Source organism: Myripristis murdjan, chromosome 11 (assembly GCF_902150065.1).
Source record: "Myripristis murdjan chromosome 11, fMyrMur1.1, whole genome shotgun sequence".
NCBI classification, from domain to species: Eukaryota; Metazoa; Chordata; class Actinopteri; order Holocentriformes; family Holocentridae; genus Myripristis; species Myripristis murdjan.
In genome coordinates this window covers 23,514,012-23,533,473 of record NC_043990.1, presented here as the reverse complement: position 1 = coordinate 23,533,473, position 19,462 = coordinate 23,514,012, and the positions used below count along the sequence as shown (strand labels likewise).

Sequence of the window (19,462 nt, the reverse complement as noted above, 5' to 3'; positions counted from 1 at the left end):
GTTTTAACACGGCAGCCCGCTGCGAGAGAATCAAGCCTTTATCCGTCATCACTCTGAAGGAAATATCATTGAGAATTGCTCAGAAGGGTCCAAGTGGATTTATATGTCATCGCTGCACTTGTGAACACATCCGATGGTCACCAACTTTCACCGTTTCCGTGAGATGTCTTGCGGAGATAAACTGGGGACGGTTGGTACGGTTTCTATGGAAACTGTAGGGAGCAGGAGTGGTGAGGGAAGATGCTTGTTGCTATGGCAGAGGTGCCAGGACGGGTTGCCTTGGAGACCGCTCAGAATGAAAGCAGGATGGGGACAGGGAGGAGTGTGTGTTCACTCATACAGGTGGTTAGAGAGAATATCTTGTGTGTCAAACATTAATGTGCTTTAGCTCATAAGTGTGTGCTGGATGTGAACAGTTAGAATATACAATTAATAAGGCATGAAGGCATTTTTTTTTTTTTTTGACATTGTGTGTGAGAGTAAGAGAGACACTGAATCACACCATCAGGTTTCATGTCTAACATTGAATTTATTAATTTTCTTACTTATTCTCCCATACATAGAGGCTTATGAGGTACAGAAAAAACAAAGTGCTGAGACAAGGCTCCATTGTCACCATAGTCTAACTCCCAAAGTAAACAACGTCCACTGCTACCATGACCATGCCAACAGCAGAGACCAGTGACCAAAAATAAAATCAAATCAAATCAAACACAAACAAAACTGTGGACTAAACCACTCCTGAGGCCCTAACCCCCCGCCGCGAGAAAGAAAAAAAGAGTGATCGAGACCTATGGTGGTTTGTGCAGAACTGCTTTGCTGAGAAAGTTCACTGAAAAAGGAGGAGAGGAAGAGGTAATGATGTCCTGGACCAGTTTTTGCTCAACGGAGATGGCAGAGGCAAGTACAGCATGCCTCCTCTGATCCGTTTCCATAACCAAACCTCCCCACCTCTGTCTTTTTCTTTACCCAGTGGGAGGCAAGGAGAGTAATCCAGGCTTTAGGGATTATATATTGTAGCAAGGGGGGTATTTTCCTCAAAGCTCAGCCTATGGCCCTACCGTAAATAAGAGCTACAGACTATTTGGGAGTTCCTGAGTGCCCTGGTAAATGTGGGGCCTGCTACTCAGCATGATCGTGTCATTTACAGTACTAGTTTCAAGGCTACAGTGCTATCTGATGTATGGCTTATGGACAAGAAGGAGCACCAGGCTTGTGGGAAAAAAAGCACAAAGAGAGCTGTAACACTGAGGTCACCAAAGGCTACGCACAGCCAGAGGTTTAACCAGTAGATCCTCTTAAATCCCCCCACCCCCCCTTCTGCTACCGGATTGGAGACGGCACTACAGCTACGACTGGGCTGAATATGGGGGGCATATATGGGTGCTTTCACCTCCAAATGGATGTGATGTAGAAAGAAAGAGACAGTACATGCCAATTTTCAGCACAAAACCACCATACATCTCAATCAGCTACAATAACAAAACAGTCATTAGCTCACGCTGAAACACAACTCTGTAGGAAAATATAGTACAAAACTTTTGTCACCTGACATGTACAAATCAAACCCAGACAGTAAAATTATAAAACGGTAAAGAAAACAAATAGGCATCAAACAAAAAAAACAAAACAAAACAAAAAAATGGTGTCACAAAGTGGCTAGTGTGATCATCAATATTTAATAAGTGTTTTATTTTTTTCATAATCATTTTATTAACAAAAATAGAAGCTTTGAGTTATCTTTGAAAAGTCAGCAAGCTTGGCCCTGGTTTAGGACACAGGGCAGAACAAAAACTAGGAAGAGTATAGTAGACAGCTCTGGTTTTGGTTTAGAAGGGACTGTACAGTAAGGATCCTATATACAAAACATCCAACAGGATAGTCTACATACATTAGAAGGCTTCTCTAGGCATTAACCAAAAAAAAAAAAAAAAAACAAAAAAAACTGTTAATTTACAAATGATATTAGACAGCAAGATGAAAGAAATGTACAGTTTGAAGTCAGTGGGCTTCACTTCCAAGCAAAAGTTGGCATTGTTGATGTTGCTGACACATACAGACTAAATTAAATTAAATTAGCCACTTGGTAGTTTCTTTTGGTTGATCAACTGAATCCGACATTCAACTTTTGGCTGGTCTCAATGGCACATTAATAATAAACAGACATGGTGGAATCTGGTAAATATGTTCTTGAAAAAAAAAAAAAAAAAAACATTTTGCAGTTGTGGTTTGAGAATGGGAAAATGTTTAGGATTCTAATTTCTTTATGCGTGCATCTAATCAGAATCTCAAATGCTGCCTGCATGGCATGCTAATATAGCTCTTCACTTCCTCCCAAGTAAATAAGGCTACAAAACAGGCTGTTATCATGGGCATGGTGCTTTCGTCTACACAGGCTGTCATGCAAGAAGTGAAGTGACACTGATGTTATCAGTGGAGCCTACAGATGCAAAGGTTACGATGGGGACATGAAGAATCTGAGGTTTTCGCAGAAGAGCGAAAAATATCCCTCCAGTCAGTACGTTACTTGCTCTATGGCTCAAAATATTCCCACAGTGGCCCCCTGCAAGCATGAGCCCAGCACACCAGACATAGGATCGGATGGCACTGGAAAGAATCCGGCCGCCTGGTCAAGCCTGAGGTCTCAGCGGGGGTCAGAAAGCAAAGCAACAGAGCCTGTCCTCCTGAACAAAGCTAAACTTTAACCAGCTGTATAATGGAGGCACAATGCCTGAAACTTCATTTGCTTACAAAGCAGCAGTAACAAGAAGTGGAAATAAGAGAATGCACGAGGAGGAAACAGAGGGGACAAGAGATGGGACACTAAACTCAACTGAGCTGAAAAAAAAAAAAAAAAAAGGACAAAGACTGAGCAGAGAAGGGCTCAAGCTGACAGCAAAAATGACTAAGCTGCATGTCGAGAGCTCAGCAGCAAAGGATAAAACAGAAACTGAGGTGGCGACCGAAGGTCAAGGGAAACTAACGTGGAAAATCAAGAGGAAGTTAGTAGGAAAGATTCAAAGATCCCTGCAATCTACCAAGAAAGGGAAGTCACGCCAAGAGAGCCAACAGTTCTACAAGCATATTCAGCCCAAACAAGATCAGGGACATCTCTGACAAGCCCATGCAACAATCTAACAGCACAGTTGTAACAGTTTACCTACTAGCAAGCTCATAAACCTGCACCATGTCTTCCAGGAGGAAGCAATATTTTGAATGATTTTACCAAGGGGATACTTGACCACAACAATAACCATGGACATATTAATCTGTCCCTAGGATGCCCCTTGAAATCAGTCCCTAGCTTGCTGTCCTGACTGGCTGGCTGCTTTGTCAATCACTCAGAAGCTAGTGTGCAAACCACAAAAATAAAAAGTGGGAAAAGAACACAACAACAAAAAAAAAGGAACACAATCCACCCGCACCATTCCAACGTGACCCACTCAAGAAGAGTGAGCATGAGTGTCTTTTCTCCTTCATGTTGCCCCATTCAGTTCTGAAAGTGTGTGTGTGTTTCTGTGGGTGGTGATTGCCAGTCCTCGTGCTCAGGAGCGCTTCAGCTGTGCCAGCCTGCGCAGCAGCTGCAGCTGCCTGGCTTTCAGCTGCCTCCTCTCCTGCGCCTTCTGCTTCTCGCTGGCGTGCAGCTGCTGCAGGTACTGCGTGGCTCGCGTCAGGATCGCCACCTTGGGTGTCTTGGGACACTCTGCCAGGCCCGGGATCTCGTCCCGCAGCGACAGGAAGCGCGAGCGCAGGTCGTTGCGCCTCTTGCGTTCCAGGAAGTTGTGCGCCTTGCGTTTGTCCGTGTCCTCGCAGTCGGATGACTGGGGGCTGGAGAGGTGGGAGAGGGGGTGTGGCTTTGAGGGAGAGCCCTGGGGATGGGAGGAGGAGGAAGGTGGGGATGAAGGTGATGTGGAGGAGGTAGGAGAGGAGGCGCTGGGGTTGGGTGACTCCGACCCGACTCCGGCCACAGCCACACGAGGTTTTCCGCTCTCAAAGTTCAGGGGGGTGTGGCCGGGCCGTGGCTGGTGGGGCTGAGAGTTCTGCGGTCGGGGTGACTGGGTGGAGGCCTCCTGACGCAGCCTCTTGCGGGGCGGCTCAGGAGGGGGGAGAGTGTCCGGGGAGGGTGCTGCGTAGTTGTGCTGCTGCTGATGGATGGAGATGTGAAATCGCTTCATGCCTGGGTCAAGGGGGTCAGCTCGCACTGTTATGGTCACTGGTTTGCGGGCGTTGACCACTCGACGAGGTTTGCGCTGCTTGTGCTCCACCGTCACGACATCAATCTCCTCTTCATCCTCATCCTCGTCATCTTCATCATCTGAAAGGGAAATCAGGAGTGGATTAAATGAGGTGTGATCATGATGTGCTCATACACAAACAAACTTGCAGTGGCCAGGGACAAGCGGTAAGTGAGCCATCCCCATCCATACAAAGAGAGCTGTAACTCTTCCTCTGCCTGCTGCCTCCTTACAGCCTCTAATAGATGCTTCAGTAAATTGAACTCTATACAACCTCAAAAAAAAGAAGAAAAAAAAAACACAATCACACATCATCTCTCACACAGCTCCAGACCGCACGCTCTGATGCACAGTGTCACGAATGCTGTGAATAATCACTGCATTAGGTCAGCACCCTTAAGTGGAAATTCCCGCTCTCCATTCATGTGGAGACGAGTGAGGAGGAGAAGACGAGAGGGAGAGACAGCTTAGGTTAAGAAGCACTCAGTACAAATCACTAACTCTTCAACTTGTCGAACAAGGCCAACTAGAACACAGCGAGGCACACGTTTTAAAACCATTTGCTGCTCTATTTGCGAGAGCGAAAACAGGGTTTTAAAATTGTGTAAAGGTCTTATCAACTCAATTTCCACCAACTCACCAAATTTTTGGGAGATTTCAGTGCTTCTGTAAATTGAAACACACTTAAAGTAATTGCACCCTTGTGGATGTGACTGCTCAGTAGTAATCGCTATATGATTAACGTAGGAGAGGGGGATGGACAAAGAGCATGGGAGGGAGGTCATCTCGCCTAGCTATTATCCCTTACAGCAGTTACATGACAAAAAGATGACATCTCACATAACAGGGCAAACAGGACCATTATTTTTGCTCTTCTAAATATTTCTACCTCTCTTCACTGAGTACATTTTGCATTTTCTCCTGAAACTCTGTGTAAGAAAGCAACGTCAAAGAATTCCCCAGGCCTAGTCGACCTCATAAATGGCTAATCCTGCACTATTCACGGCCCGGGCTCACTAGGACCAAATCCACCCACTGACACAATTGGCGTTGCAGCCTGTTGAGTGGAGGAATGCTGCAACAAGTTCCCTTTGTGACATTCCACACACCATTATGCATGGTCTGGCTCCACATCACATGGCAACCTACATACCAACCAGATCATATGGGTTCACGGCATGGAAATGGGGAAAGTAGGTCTCAAATTAGGGGGAAATTTAGTGGGTTGGACACAAATAAAAAGGATAGTTTTTTTTTTCCTCCCAGCTCTTTGTTACATAAACTCCTGATGACTGTCCTTATTGAATTCATGTCAAATCTTCACCAGAGACCGCAAAGAGGATATTGTTATCATAAGTCAGACTAGAAGAACAAGGAGAGTTAGCAGCTGGTCTGCTGGAGCCTGGCCAAGTAGCAGATGTTTCAATGGGCGTGTCGCTCTCCAGGCTGGAAGCATGTGTTGCATGCACCAAGGTAACGCAATGCAGTCATAATGTGCCATGGCAATCCTCATAGTCAGATAATGGCTAACCCAAGCAAAACATTACCAGTGCCAGAGCAAAACATTCCCATGCTATTTCAGTTCAGGGAAATTCTCACTTACTCACTCTTACGAAAAAAACAACTTGCGTAATTTTACGGTAACATTTAGTTGGAAAGCCTACTATGCACAAGTCATCCAAAATAATTCTAATTAAAAAAAATATATATACAATGAAGTAGCTACAGATTGGACAGAAAGTCCCTATAGGAATATAATAAGGTTGCATATTTGTTCTGGTGCCACTTACTGACCTGATGAGTCGGTGTGGGACTCTGAACCGGATGAAACTTGTTTCTTGCAGCCACCGGTTAACGGGAAAGTGAGCACCGCAGCCGGGTCCACGCAGTCTGCCGCCAGGCCGCTGAGGGGCGGCGCGTCAGCCGGCACGCACTGCGCCTTCCCCGGGGACGCGGCCGTAGACCCCACAGGGACCTTGGCTGCGGCCCCCGGCCCGGGACAAGAGGCGCATCGCTCCCCTATTACTCTCTCCAGCTGCTGCCCGGCGGAGAAGCCGCTCCACATGCAGTCCTGAATAATGATGGAGCTCAGGTTCCCGAAGGAGTCATTCGCCGTGGTCAGTTTACAGGGCAGGTCCTGCTGCTCCTCGTCCTGGCCCAAGAACTGGGAGACCCACTCCAGTTTGTCCCCCAGAGACGGGTACACCAACCCGACCCTGCCCGACCCTTCCACCGTCCGGATAGGGGACATGGGCGGGGTCGGTACCAGCTCGAATTTCTTCCATATGTCCTCACTGGGCGCCGTGGACTTGAAGAAATCCTCGTCCGGGTCGTGGTCGTCGTAGAAATAATGTTGGTAATGGTCGAGGTGGTCCATGTCCCAGTTTTCATAACGAGGTGCGGTGGAGCTGATGCCCGGCATTGGGGCTGCAGGCCAGGGGGAATTACTCCCTGTTCCCTCTGTCTGGAGAGAGGAGACCACAAGTTCTGTCAGAATGTGCCTTTACTCTCATTATTAAATCATCAAACCCCCATCTGTCTTAATATTGCCTCCTGGGGGGAAACTGCCTGATTTTGTGGCCATGCATAATGCAGCTAACTGGGGTGCCTCATGCCTTACACTAGTGTCATCTGGTTGGCTTGTTAGAGCAATACATGGGTGACATGCAGTTCAACCTTTCCAGAAAGAAAACCAGCACAAACACGCTGTAAAAGTGTAAAGAAGTGCGGAGTCTGGCCATAATCGGACACAGTGACACAGTGATTCCTTGCTGGGTTTTATGCCAAAGTTGAGTAAACTTCTGCGTTTTGTTGCGGCTGCGAAGTTCAAGTTTCGCAACAGTGTTTCATTACATAACACCACCTTTTAAGTAGTATACTGTGAACCGGGAGGAGGGGGGGCTCACAAGCGAGCAGAATAAATACAGTGAGTGAATTAGAATCAAACCGATTAATTAATGAGACAAATACCTGTCGTCCCTGCTAATGAACCGGCCCAGACTGAGGAGTCGTATGTAAAGTAGTTTATCTGGCTCCTCCTTTATTTCTACTCATCAGGCTGAAAGAATTCAGCTGCGACTCGAGCGCTGATCAATTAATTAACTAGTAGAGGCGCTGGAACGGAAAGCCAAACTTCTCCTGGTTTAATTGGCTGAAGCGCTAACAGTCCGCCGGCACCGCGGCATGCACGGCAGCCAAGCCCCGGTCAAAATATTGCCAGTGAAATTATTCCAAGAGTTTTTACCTGGTGTTGAAAATAGAAATCCTGCCTGCTTCATAGATCCGCCGTGCGCAAAGGAGTGCCCCAAAAACCAGCCTATAGCACAGCGATGGCTTTCCGAGTGCTCTGCCTCGATCAGGGGCTGTTTTCCGCTCTTCGACCGGGCTGGTCTTGGTTTCACGTTTTGAACGAGTCACGGAAACAGCGAGTGGTCTGGTCGTAGTGCCGGATAGGTTTTGGCTGTGGTCACTTTCTTAGCGGGCTACTGCAATATGTGATCCAGAGGAAGGAGAGTTGGCTATTATGCATAAAAGGCGGGTCGTAGTAGGAGAGCCACGCCTGTCATTTAAAGGGACAGCGCACTCAAAACGTTGATGCGTCGCTGCAGCAACAGCCTTACGAGAGCAGGGGGGTTATGGCACTGATTTCATAAACACCCATTTAGTGCGATAAGTATGCAGTGTGTGTGTGTGTGTGTGTGTGTGGGGGGGGGGGGCGGTGGGAGGAGGGGATCCCAGTGTGATATAATGTGGACATATGGCTGCAGTATCTGATGTCCTCAGTGCATCTCTCTGTCTCTGAAGGCTAATCAATATCAGCCTTAAGATGTAAAAAAAAAAAAAAAAAAAAAAAAAAAAGCACCACACACACACACACACACACACACACACACTCCCAGTGGTGTTGATATTGAAGCAAAGCCCATGTCTGCCATGTTATGTGTCCCTTGGACAGCTGCACATGCACGCACGCACGCACACACACACATACACACACACATGAAAACTGCTGACACATTTGTTCCTTGCAATATGAAGAGTGCCTCCATCTTTGGGAATGTCCTTTGTTAGCAAACATGAAAATAAGCGCACCATAAAACTTCTGGTGTTTGATGTTTCCATGGTGATGGTGATCAAACATCGTTTCTCTTCATCCCCTGACGCTCAGCAGGGAACGAGACAGCATGAAATCCTTGTCTGTCCGGCTCACCTTCCCATCAAAAAAAAAAAAAAAAAAAAAAAAAAAAACTCAGGAAACCCCCCCCAAAACCCCATCTCCCGTCACGCATCCTCTCTCTCTCTCACTGGTTTTCTCTTGCCTCCTTTTCTCCTGCCCCACCCCTCTCCCCTGCTTTTATCCCCCAGTCACCCCTGATCAAAAGATCTTGACCCAACATGAAACAGTGGGACTTGAGAGGGTTATGTGCCTCTGTTCCCAGGAGAAAGCCTACAAAGACACATGGCTAACAGATCGGAGAAACCGAGGCAGCAATCTTTCAATTTGCCCGTCCATATCACTTTCCCCCTGTCTCAACCCATCTCTTTTCTGATCTCCCTCTGTCTTCATTGTGCTTTTATCTTGTTCCTCTGTCTGCTGCCTTCTTTCATACTCTGAAACGCTTAATCTGCCTCCAGCTCTGAATTAGTGATCGTGAGTGGATGGGAGAAAAGGAGACAAAAGAGAGAAATGGTTTCTTAAACGACATCAATGAATTAAGTGCACTTTGCCCCCATAGACAGCCCACGCCTTTTTAAAAAATTGCATCTATTAAAGTTTGAAGCAGTCCACCATTTAGAGGCAATATTTGATTGTTGTGTGCCGATGTACTTTTCTTCAGATTCCTGCTTGGATGTGTTGTAGGAGGCTCTGAGGGAAATAGCTAATCTCTGTAATTCCTCAATGGATTAGCAAACCTCTGCATGAAAATAGGAGGGGGAGCTTGTGATGTGGGATAAACCTTTGAGTTCTCTCCCTCTAACTCTAACTTGATCTCCCTCTCAAAACACACACACACACACACACACACACACACACACACACACACACACACACAAAACACAAGACAAGACAGTCCCATAGGATTAGAGGAGCGTTATCACACATGTGGTACCTATTAAGTGATGTCTGCTCCCAGAATATGGAAGGCGACAGACTTGATCTGTGCTACGCATATTAATATATCACATCACAGGGCCGGTGTGCTGCAATTTAAAACAAAAAGCACACACTGGGGATAATGCAAACCTCAGTCATCGCTGTGCGTGCCCAGAGAGGAGTGATCTGTAGGCACGGCGGCCATAAAAAAGATCCACCTCCTCATCCGTGACCCCACTGTCTTGTTAACAAATCTCTCACACAACTCTCTTACCTCCTGACCCTTCTCCATTCATTTTCATCCCCAGAGAGCTTAGACAATTAAAGGTGGGGCGGCTCTGTTGTTCAGTGAAACATTTGTGTCTGAAAAATGCTTCCACAATGAAAACATTACAAGGAACCACATTATTTGCTCCTTTGCTTGCCCAGTTTCCCTGAGGTTTTGGTCTAAGTTCATGAGAATGTTCTGTGTTCTCTGCTAATGATTTTGATTAGATTAGACAAAGTTAAATGAAGCTGAATGACGCCCAAAGGGTGGTCGCAGCAGTGGAGAATGTGATATAGATTGACAATTGAGCATTGATGATAATACACTGCAAAAAAAAATCCACCTTTACAAGATATGTAGTCTCATATTAAGTCATAAAATCTTGTTTTTTCTTAAACCAAGGTAAAAAAAAAAAAAAAAAATTGCCAGTGGGATGTGACTGTCTCACTTGTTTCCATCGGTAATCAACTTGTTTCCAGAATTATTTTCCTGATACTAGGCTAATCTGCCTTGTTTCAACATCGTTGCCAGAAAAAAAATCCTGAAACAAAGGAAACTGCATCTGAGACAAGTGGGATTATCTCATCCTACTGGCAGATTTGCTTCACTTGTTTTCAGAAAAACAGGATTGAACATTAGATATGAGACTGTTTTGCATGCTGTTGCTCGTGTGTGTGTGTTTTGCAGGTAACCTGGAACACCTCCAGTCGTCATTTGGTGATTGCAAGCACCTGCTGAGCACCCTCTGAAAAAACCTAGATGTCGCTCTCTCTCTCTCTCCTTCCAGACAGCTGTCACAGCACCAGGCAGTGTCTCCAGCAGCACCCTGTTTATTCCCCTCTTTGGTTATTTTTGATTTGCAGTGAACCCCATTATCTTTCATACGTCAGTACACTGCGTTCTGAATCCTTTATGTTGCTTCCCTCAGACCTGTAGTCGTAAAAGAGACTAAATGACTTGTTGAGATGGAGATTTTTTTTTTGCGGTGTAGTAAGTAATCACACCTATAGACGCTATACTGTAGCACTGCAAATAATAAAGAAAGATATGGACACAAAGGTTTCAGGTTGAGGCGCCTGCTCCTTTTAATGTGACAGAACACATATACAGAAATGTATATGTATGCAGCCATTCACATGATCACAGATGGGGAAAGCATAATCACAAGATATGTGCAGCGCATGCAAATGTGCACACAGTTAACTGTCACCATGTCCAATAGACTGAGGTATAGATAGAGGCAACGTATATAAAGAAATGAATCATAATGTGGTAAATGTGCATTGCTAGCATCTCTCATAAGATATATACAGGGTGAATATTCAAGGACAGAGGTTAGAGTTTTTCAAGCAGTGCAATAAAGCAGTGCTAGAAAATGCACTCAAATCCTTCACTGACAGAAAACTAGTTAAAGTCTTGCATTCAAAATAAGTCTGAGAGGTAAAGGTAGTGTGAAAAACAGTTCCTTTCAGAATGATTGATGCAGTAACCTTGTAATGTTGTAGCTCCAACTGCTCCATGAAGCAATCTGATCTATGATTTCTTCTGATTGTTAAGCATTTTGTAACCTTACTTAGTAAAGTGCTATGAAAATAACATAACATATTTATTGATTATTTCTTCCGTGAACCTTTGGAATGTTTAGTTCCTCAAAAAGACTATTTTTTATACACAGTTCAAAAAGAAATGGATTGTGAAGTTCCCTCAAGAACCACCTTAAATATAGGAGGTCCCTGTGTGGAACTGCATAAGGAACAGGGCTCCTGGAGGCACCATGTGGTGTTAAGTACAGTGGCTCTGAGCTCATTCAACAGTGAGGGTGCCTCTCCCCACCCCAATGGATATTAGATTGCTGGTGGAACCAAAATAGATGACAAAAGGTTTCTTTGAGCAACCTTTGATTCTTGAAAGCACCTAATCGGAACCAGCAGTTTTTAAGGTGCATATATTCTTTCTAGCTTTCACTCTAAAAGTGCATCACATTTGATATTTTGCACAGAAAAGCTCATTCTGCAAAGTAACCACAGCCGTCAGATGAAAGTAGTGCAGTTACAGTATAAAACTGTTGAAGGTGAAAACACTCAAAATCCTCAGTAAATGTACCAGGTTACTTTCTACTGACATTTGTTTTTTACCTCACAGCATACATAGATATAACCTCTTGTTACAGCAATATTCATGCAAATGCATAACGTAGCAAACATGTTTAAAAAGGACATGTCTTGTCCCATTAGTGATGAAGTAAATGAGGAAAAAGGGATGGAGCGATGGAGTGAGGGATGAAAGCAGGAGGGGAGATGAGATGACAAGGGCAGCCTCCTCTGCTGTCCCGCGTCTTCCTGGGTCACCCTGCGCTTCGTCCTTCCAGCCCTCCTGCCAGACTGATCAATGAACACCTAGTCTGGGACCCACCCATCTGGGCGCACACATGTGTGTGTGTGTGTGTGTGTGCCTGTGTGTTAAGATGGGCAGCCACAGATTCAGTTGATTTAATACTGGAGTCTGGAGAGGGAAAAGTGACAGCTGCTACCCACTGGATGGTGCTGACCTCCTACTGACACACAAGCCACACACACACACATTCACACACAAAGACGGACACACATGCACGCACACACACACACACACACACACACAAAGCAAAGGAGAGGATTGCCTTTCAGTCCAGATGCTCACTGATGCTGGATTTTACTCTGGGCTACTCCACACTGTTGAGTTGAGCTACCTTCTGGCCTCAACTCTTTTCATTCAAAAGACATGAAATGTGTGTGTGTGAGTGTGTGTGTGTGTGTGTGTCAGCTAGCCCGTAATGGGTGGAAGAATGTTTTCCATTTAATTAGAAAATCAATGTGAGAGACAGCACATGTAATTCCAGGAAATACTCCCATCAGTTTCACTCCCTCGCTCTGCAGTGCGCGCTGCACCTTTGGCTCCATTATCTGTCTGTCTGCTTGTCTGCTGCTCGGCCTGCCTGTTATGCTTCCACCTCCATCCGTCCGTCCACAGCTGCGTCCATGCATGTGAAAACAACGGCCTTGTGTTCAATCAAACGGGAAATTGATAGCAATCTAATAGCCGCGCGGACAACGATTAGCAGTTATGATCACGCCGGCAGGAAATCCATGAGGCCTGATGGGAATAATGAGAATGTGTGAAGCTCAGATGTGAACGTTACGCTGCTACACCGGCCACAGGTCAGCCGGACGGGAAATCAACTGTCTGCCGTCTGCAGTGTGTGTGTGTGTGTGTGTGTGTGAGCGTGTGTACATGTGGTGACATATGCAGGAGCCCCACCTCCTGTAAACACACACACACACACACACACACACCCATCAAGCGGCAGTGATTGACAAGCTGTCGTTACTCAGTTGCTCCCCTCCTGCCTTTAGTGAGTTTTATTGCATTCTGGGTAGAAATCAATTCTTGGGGAACAGGCTGTCAGCACAGACTGTACTCTAGAGAAAGAGAGAATGTGAGAAACACTGAGGTGTGTGTCTGCGTGTGTGCGTGTGTGTGTGTGTGTGTGTCAGAGCAGTGAATAACAAGTGCACACAGGAAACAGAGAGGTAAGATAGAGGAGAAGGAGGCTGAGCAGAATAATGAATTAGAGGTGGATGTGAAGAATGTACAGACAGAGCGCTGGAAAGGGAGGGAGGGAGGAAAAGGTATTATATATCAAGGAAGAGAGAGAGAGAGAGAGAGGTGGTGGAGGGAGAGACGGCTTGATGCAAATTTAGGGAGGTGAAGAGATAGCAGTTCACAGGAACAGACTTGAAGAAAACGACACAATTACATAACCGATATTTGGCAGGAAAGGTTATTGAGCATTCTTGAAGCATTAAACACACTCCTACACTCACACATATGGGCACACACACACACACTGGCACATATGCAAATACACAAACACACTCACAAACCTCAGAGAGTACAGATAATCCACATATATTCATACAAACCATAGTAAACAAATACAAGTAAACACATCACTAGCCTACTAACGTTTCCTCTGATAAATCCCCTGCTGCTTTGCCTTCACATTACGTAACCGCTGTCTGGGATATTATCAGTGTGTGTGTGTGTGTGTGTGTGTGCGCGCATTAGAACTGAGCTCATTGTTTTGAATGTGTCTGCAGCGAGAGGAGGCACTTCTGCTCTGGTGGTCATCACTGTTTGTGGAGTGCTGAGTTGTTCCTCTCTCATAACAGAGCTTCTCTATACCAGCAGGCGTTAGATAAACTGTCTGGAGGGGAGCCAGTTAGGACGGAGCGCGGTCACTTCCCCAGTTATGTGCACCAGATCAAGCCCTCTGAAGTGTTCAGTGTCCATTTGGGATAATCGGCCGCAACCCTCATAAACAACAGCCACCATTTCAACCTCTAAAAAAACATAAACAAAAGATTATAATGAAGTGTCTACTGTTGGTTCAGGTGCCGAGGCCGTATCAATATGTTTATCCTTGACATTTTGCACTTTTCCTCAGGATTGTAACAGGTGTTACAGCCCAGTTGCCAGGAAAAAAAAAATCTTGGCATTTTACGTTTCTGAAAACCAGGGCAACCATATGCTGAAATGTAATGTTTTCAAGTTTCATGATGTGGTTTAAAACAAACGAAAAATGCTGCGTTAGAAGGTAAATGAGGTTGTGGATGGCACAATAAATAGGACTTTGCTTCTGCAGACCGGGGTTCATGTCCTATATCAGTCTAATGTTCTCGCTCTAGGTAGTTAATATTGACCAATATTGACCTTAACCAAGACCTTTTCCTAACCTTAACCAAGTAGTTTTGGTGGCTAATAAAGCTAACAAAAATGGAAAGTGCACATGTGCAAATATTAGCTGTCAAATGACATTGTTACAACAATATGTTTTTGGTTCTGAAATGTTGACAATTCAACATATTTGTTGGTTATCAGATGCGTAAAATGGTAGCACTTTATTTTGGCAACTGGGTTGGGGGTTGATATGAGATATCCTGCCAGGTGGTCATATGTTCACCTTGCCACTGGACGTTAAAGGAAAAATCTGGTCCAAAACTTAGTAACACTGTTTAAAAAGAGGAATTAGAGAATTTATATTGTGTTTGTTGTGCTGTTGGGTTATTTGATGTTGTATTTTTGTTGTTTCCCCCGAAAATGAATCCAGTTACATCACTGAGTTTATCCTCAGTGCAGCTGCAATGATGTGCAATAGGGGGAAAAAATCAACAACATAAAACTGAAATGTTAGCGGTCACGTTTTAGTGTCAATTCCCAAAAATAAAAGAGCAAAGGCTTCTTTGTAGATTCAGCGATTTGGAGCGACGTTAAACAAAACATGCTGGGAGAAATCCAGCATAGAAGAGGGAGAGCACGCTTTGTCCTCCCATTAAGCTCCACTGTAACTGCAGCTGCTCTCTATGTGCAGCTATGTGCGTGTCTGAAAATACTTTAAAACGGCAAAACAATGATGATGTAAGTTAAAAATCCCTGTTTTTAAAGTGGAATGTTTTAGGCTGGATTTTTCCTTTAGACGGCAACATTGTAGTGATGCTGGCTGGCAGCTTCTTGACCGCAACATTCCAGGCGTGGGAAAGTTGGTAACTATGCAAGTAGCTCCACTACTCTCCTTTTATTTTCATGCCACCAATCATTAAAAAAAAAAAGCATTCTCTATTTTTTCCTTTGTTGTTGGTGGTCTTATTATTTACTCAAACTGTGCTGTTGCTTTCATGGTGTCATAAGTTCACAGCTTACATAAAACTGCTCGCAGGGTCCCACTGTGCCTCTTTCCCCATGGAGCGACTGGTACGTTTCATGAATCCCTCCCTTCGCCTCTCCTCTCTGCAATAGACACACAGCTCACTATGGAGACATCTAGTGGTCAGAATGAATCAATTTGGAATGCATGACATCTTCGATCGCCCTTGAAGGTAAAAATCCCCCAGAGACAGTCATTGTATTTTGTCTGCACATATCTTTTTTTATATTTTGTTGAGACACTCAGCCGCACGGTGCAGTTTGATTATACTGCTTTTCCACGTTTTGTACATAGTGTGCTTTGTGAAACGCACATAGAGCTATTGAACAACGCACAGTCCTTGGCGGACAAATAGTTGTCAAGACAACAACATAAAATAATAATATTTATCTTTATCAACATTCCTTTCCACTGAAGTGAGAGTAACGTTTCACCTAATCCAAGAAGTAACCGAATGTTGACAAAGATGTGAGAGCAGTGGCGGCAACCTTCAGTCTGCTGCCTTCTGACATGAACGAAGGCCAAAGCACAAAGTTCTGAGCAACGCTGAGTGATGAGACATGTGAAGATCCTACGCTAAACACTAAACACTAAACAGCAGATACAGAGCATTCCAGGCATTCGGCTGGCTTTTGTACAGACATCAATGTCCCAACATGCTGAACAGAGGTTGATAAAATGGCCCGCTCCTGTTTTGAAAACCTGCATTTAAATATGAACCAAAATGAAAGCGGAGATGACATATGTGGTTGCCCATAATCGCTTTAATAACTGCATTAATTCATGACACTGGGATCAAAACATCTTTCTGATCAAATCAAAATTTCCAAACATTTCAAAAATGGATGCCATAACATCATATTACAAAGTCTTACATGACATTTCAGCTTTGATAATTTCACAGGCTTAGGTGGATTGAACCATATATACTGATTACAATTACCATCCAGCGAATGCTAACAGAATTTCATCATCAGATACCGGGAAACACCCATTTCCCAAGATCCTCCACCATGATGGTAGCTGGCAAAGTGTGAATTTAGATAGCTAACTCTGTAGCCTCTTAGTTTTTGTGTGGGAGGTCAGAGCGACTATGAAAATTTGTGGTGTTTGTGGATGTAAGTCCTTCCCCTCCATTCCCGATGTAGTTTCTTAGACTGTACTTCCTCAGAATTATTTTTTTTTGTCATAATTCTGGCGAGCTAACTGGCACTTATGATGTAGTGTAATGAAATTAAACTAGAAAACAACAAAACAGCACAACAACCACAAGGTAAAACAGGCATATTTTTGTTTTAACAGTGTGATTTACAGTTGAATCTTTTCTTAAATCCTTAATGGAAGATTGGGACTGGGTCCTTCAGCTGGTGAGGAGGTCCTTCTTGCCCTTTGGAGAGCTAAGAGGGAGTCTATTCAAAGTCTCAGGTTTTTAGCTGCACATATGGCTTGTCAAGGCTGCACAAGGCTATTTACACATTGGCAGCTGATGAAATGAATGGCAACTGGTTGAATTTTGCAGACTGGAATAACCCAAAATCATGGAAACATCATTGCACCTTTTTTGAGCCTAAATGTCTCTTTCTTCATGGCTGGTGAGTCCTACCAGTGATTGCAGCCGACACCCACTGATATTAGTAGAAGGGTGAATTTATGGAGTCTGAATTTGCAGGGATGGCACACTCTGAAACTACTCTTTTGCAGCCCCACTTTGTGATTTTGGGTGATGCTGATCTGGTGCTGATCGGGGCTGCAGTGTATGAATGTCCATTTTGACCAAACAGTTCAGGAGCCAAAGTTCCTTGGTCTCGCTCTTGGAAGAAACCTCTGGGAGCAAAGTGAGCTCTCAGCTCTTGAGAGATTCAGTTTTCATGTCAACCCGAGAACAGCAACGGGATGTCTAGTCATATTGCGTGCGACTGACAACAGAAAAAGAGTAAACACAGAAGATGTTGTAGCTGTCAGTATGTTCATGATTATTTACAACTGTGCCGCTGTGCTGTTACATTTGGTTTTGGGGAAGAGATGTGTGGATGTTGAAAATGGGACTGAGGCTACCAGAATGACAAGACGTCAAAGACAAAACTGTTCAGTAATTGAGATCATGCCATGCAGTCTCAAATGGAGATGAATGGTGTGTTCTGCTCTCAATTACCGGCTGAACGATTGCTTGATCGGATCTTTAGTCAAGTGTGTTTGAAGTCAGTCAGTCACTCCTGGTTTTAAAATCAGCTGGACTGATATTTTCCCATTGCTTGTGTCAAATGTTTAACCAATTGGAAATGTTCAGTGCTGAAACTCCACTTTGACCATCCAACCTGAACAGTGCTACTTCGGCTGCAGGAACTGTTTTGGGGCCGAGGAGCTCAAGAACCAGGGCAGAAAAAAGATTTGTCTGGTTCCTCCAGAGGCAACAGGGGTGTGGCTCTCTGCTTCCTCAAAAGGAGTAACAGCCTGTATCCTTGAGGCTGGGCAGGCAAGGATGTGCGGTGACCTACAGATGGATGCACAGACGCAGATGGGAGCCCACACACTCAAACACAGAGTGCAATCCGCATCAAGATCAAAGGGGAGCGCGGCTTTGACTTGTCAGCACCGAGGACAATGACAGACAGAGGCATCTGTGTTGGCGCTGGAGTGGAGAGAGTGGAGAGAGGAGGCACAGATCTACACATGATCCTCCAACCTCATTATCACATTCACTAGACGCAAAACAATCTCACAGTCCTCCTCGGGGCATTGTGGTTTTCCTTGAGAGCCGAAAAGGGAATGTCTTAGTCAGCAGAACGGCACTGCATAGTTGCCATAAAAATCACTACTTGTGTGCACATGGTGTCTTCTCACTGTGTTACGTGTAATGGATTCATGCGGGCTTGATTACGCTCAGTTTCATCTCCATAGTGACAACTGTGAAGACATGCTATTTGTCATGTAGATTAAATAACCCCACCACTACAGATGAGCTGGGAAAAACACAGCTGTTTGCATTCTCCACTGGCTCTCTTGTCAGAAATGTACAAGGCATGCACACGGTTACCTCAACAACACGGGAGGGTGAGCGGAGATGAAAGGAACTGGGATGGATCCACCTAGCCTCGTAATTAGTCCTATTTCTGATTAATTGCATGTTAGAGCGCAGGGGGGTTATTCCTACTGGGCCTGTGGGTGTGATTTCCCACACAAGGATGACTCAAAACAAAACACGACTGCGCGCCTTATTTACCCTGAAACTTCAGTCTCCACTCTGCCTCTGGGTTTGGAAATGATGCAAATGTTGCAAAGATCGTAACAATCCCAACATTAACATCAGACATTTACTGTACTCCTCCAACCAGCATTAGATCAGTTTATGAGTTTACCAGTATATAGGCTCAGGATGTGTCTTTTTTTTTTTTTTTTTTTGAAAATCAGATATTGGCATGTCTTCCCTCTCTGGTATAAAAGAGGTTATTCTCGAGCTCATGATTTTTCATATTGTTTGACAATACCTCTTGCATCTTTTTATTTTGCGTTGTCTTTGTTCATTTTGTTTATTGAAAAATTTTATTAAAAAAATTATTTTAGTGATTGATTTCTTTTATATTTCTTTCTTTCTTTTTTTTGCATAGTAATTTTCACATTTAAAAATATTCAGAATCAATATCAGCCATCGGCAGCTTCAGTCAAGCTTCACTATGAACAAAACATTAATTTATCATCAGAGAAGTTTATGTCGGTCTAAAAACGGCAGCAAACTCTATCATGCACATGATGTTATTGTGAAGTACAGATTTTTTAAAATTTTTATTTAAATTTTATTTTTTTAGATGAACTGGTGCTTCTAGATGCCTTGGCATAGCAGATACCATCTTAGACCTTTTGTGTTTTATCCTTGATTATTTTATAATCATGTGCAATACGGTGTATGTGCATTTTGGATTGTTAACAATCAATTAAATTACTTTTACTTAAATTACAAAAAAATTAAAAATATGAGTCAGTCAGGTTTAGGTGGGTTTACCCTCAATTACATCCCAAATGGTGCTTTATAAGCTGATATATCTCTTCATCAGAGTCACAAATATAAATACCTGAAAACTGATTATAATCAGTGAATGATGAGATTTACTTTTGATGTACTTTGTTTG

The 19,462-nt window shown here is 44.2% G+C and overlaps 1 protein-coding gene across 2 annotated transcripts; it reads right to left on the bottom strand.

The window, feature by feature from the left end:
• Positions 1-509: 509 nt before the first annotated feature.
• myclb (MYCL proto-oncogene, bHLH transcription factor b) lies at positions 510-7,743 on the bottom strand. Of its 2 annotated transcripts, none has more exons than XM_030063943.1 (3): positions 7,480-7,743; positions 6,030-6,699; positions 510-4,315 (listed from the first exon to the last, which is right to left on the bottom strand). In XM_030063943.1, the coding sequence occupies exons 2-3, from the start codon at positions 6,655-6,657 to the stop codon at positions 3,546-3,548; spliced, it is 1,398 nt and encodes a 465-aa protein (XP_029919803.1). In that variant the 5' UTR covers positions 6,658-6,699; positions 7,480-7,743; the 3' UTR covers positions 510-3,545. The 2 variants fall into 2 exon arrangements, with proteins under 2 accessions (XP_029919803.1, XP_029919804.1); XM_030063944.1 differs by lacking the exon at positions 7,480-7,743 and adding an exon at positions 7,206-7,331.
• Between the last annotated feature and the right edge of the window lie 11,719 nt (positions 7,744-19,462).

Coding starts and splice junctions, on each gene's coding strand:
- myclb (XM_030063943.1), bottom strand. CDS start 6,657: ATGCCGGGCATCAGCTCCACCGCACCTCGTTATGAAAACTGGGACATG. Junction 4,316..6,029: donor GTCCCACACCGACTCATCAG/GTCAGTAAGTGG, acceptor TTTCCCTTTCAG/ATGATGAAGATGACGAGGAT.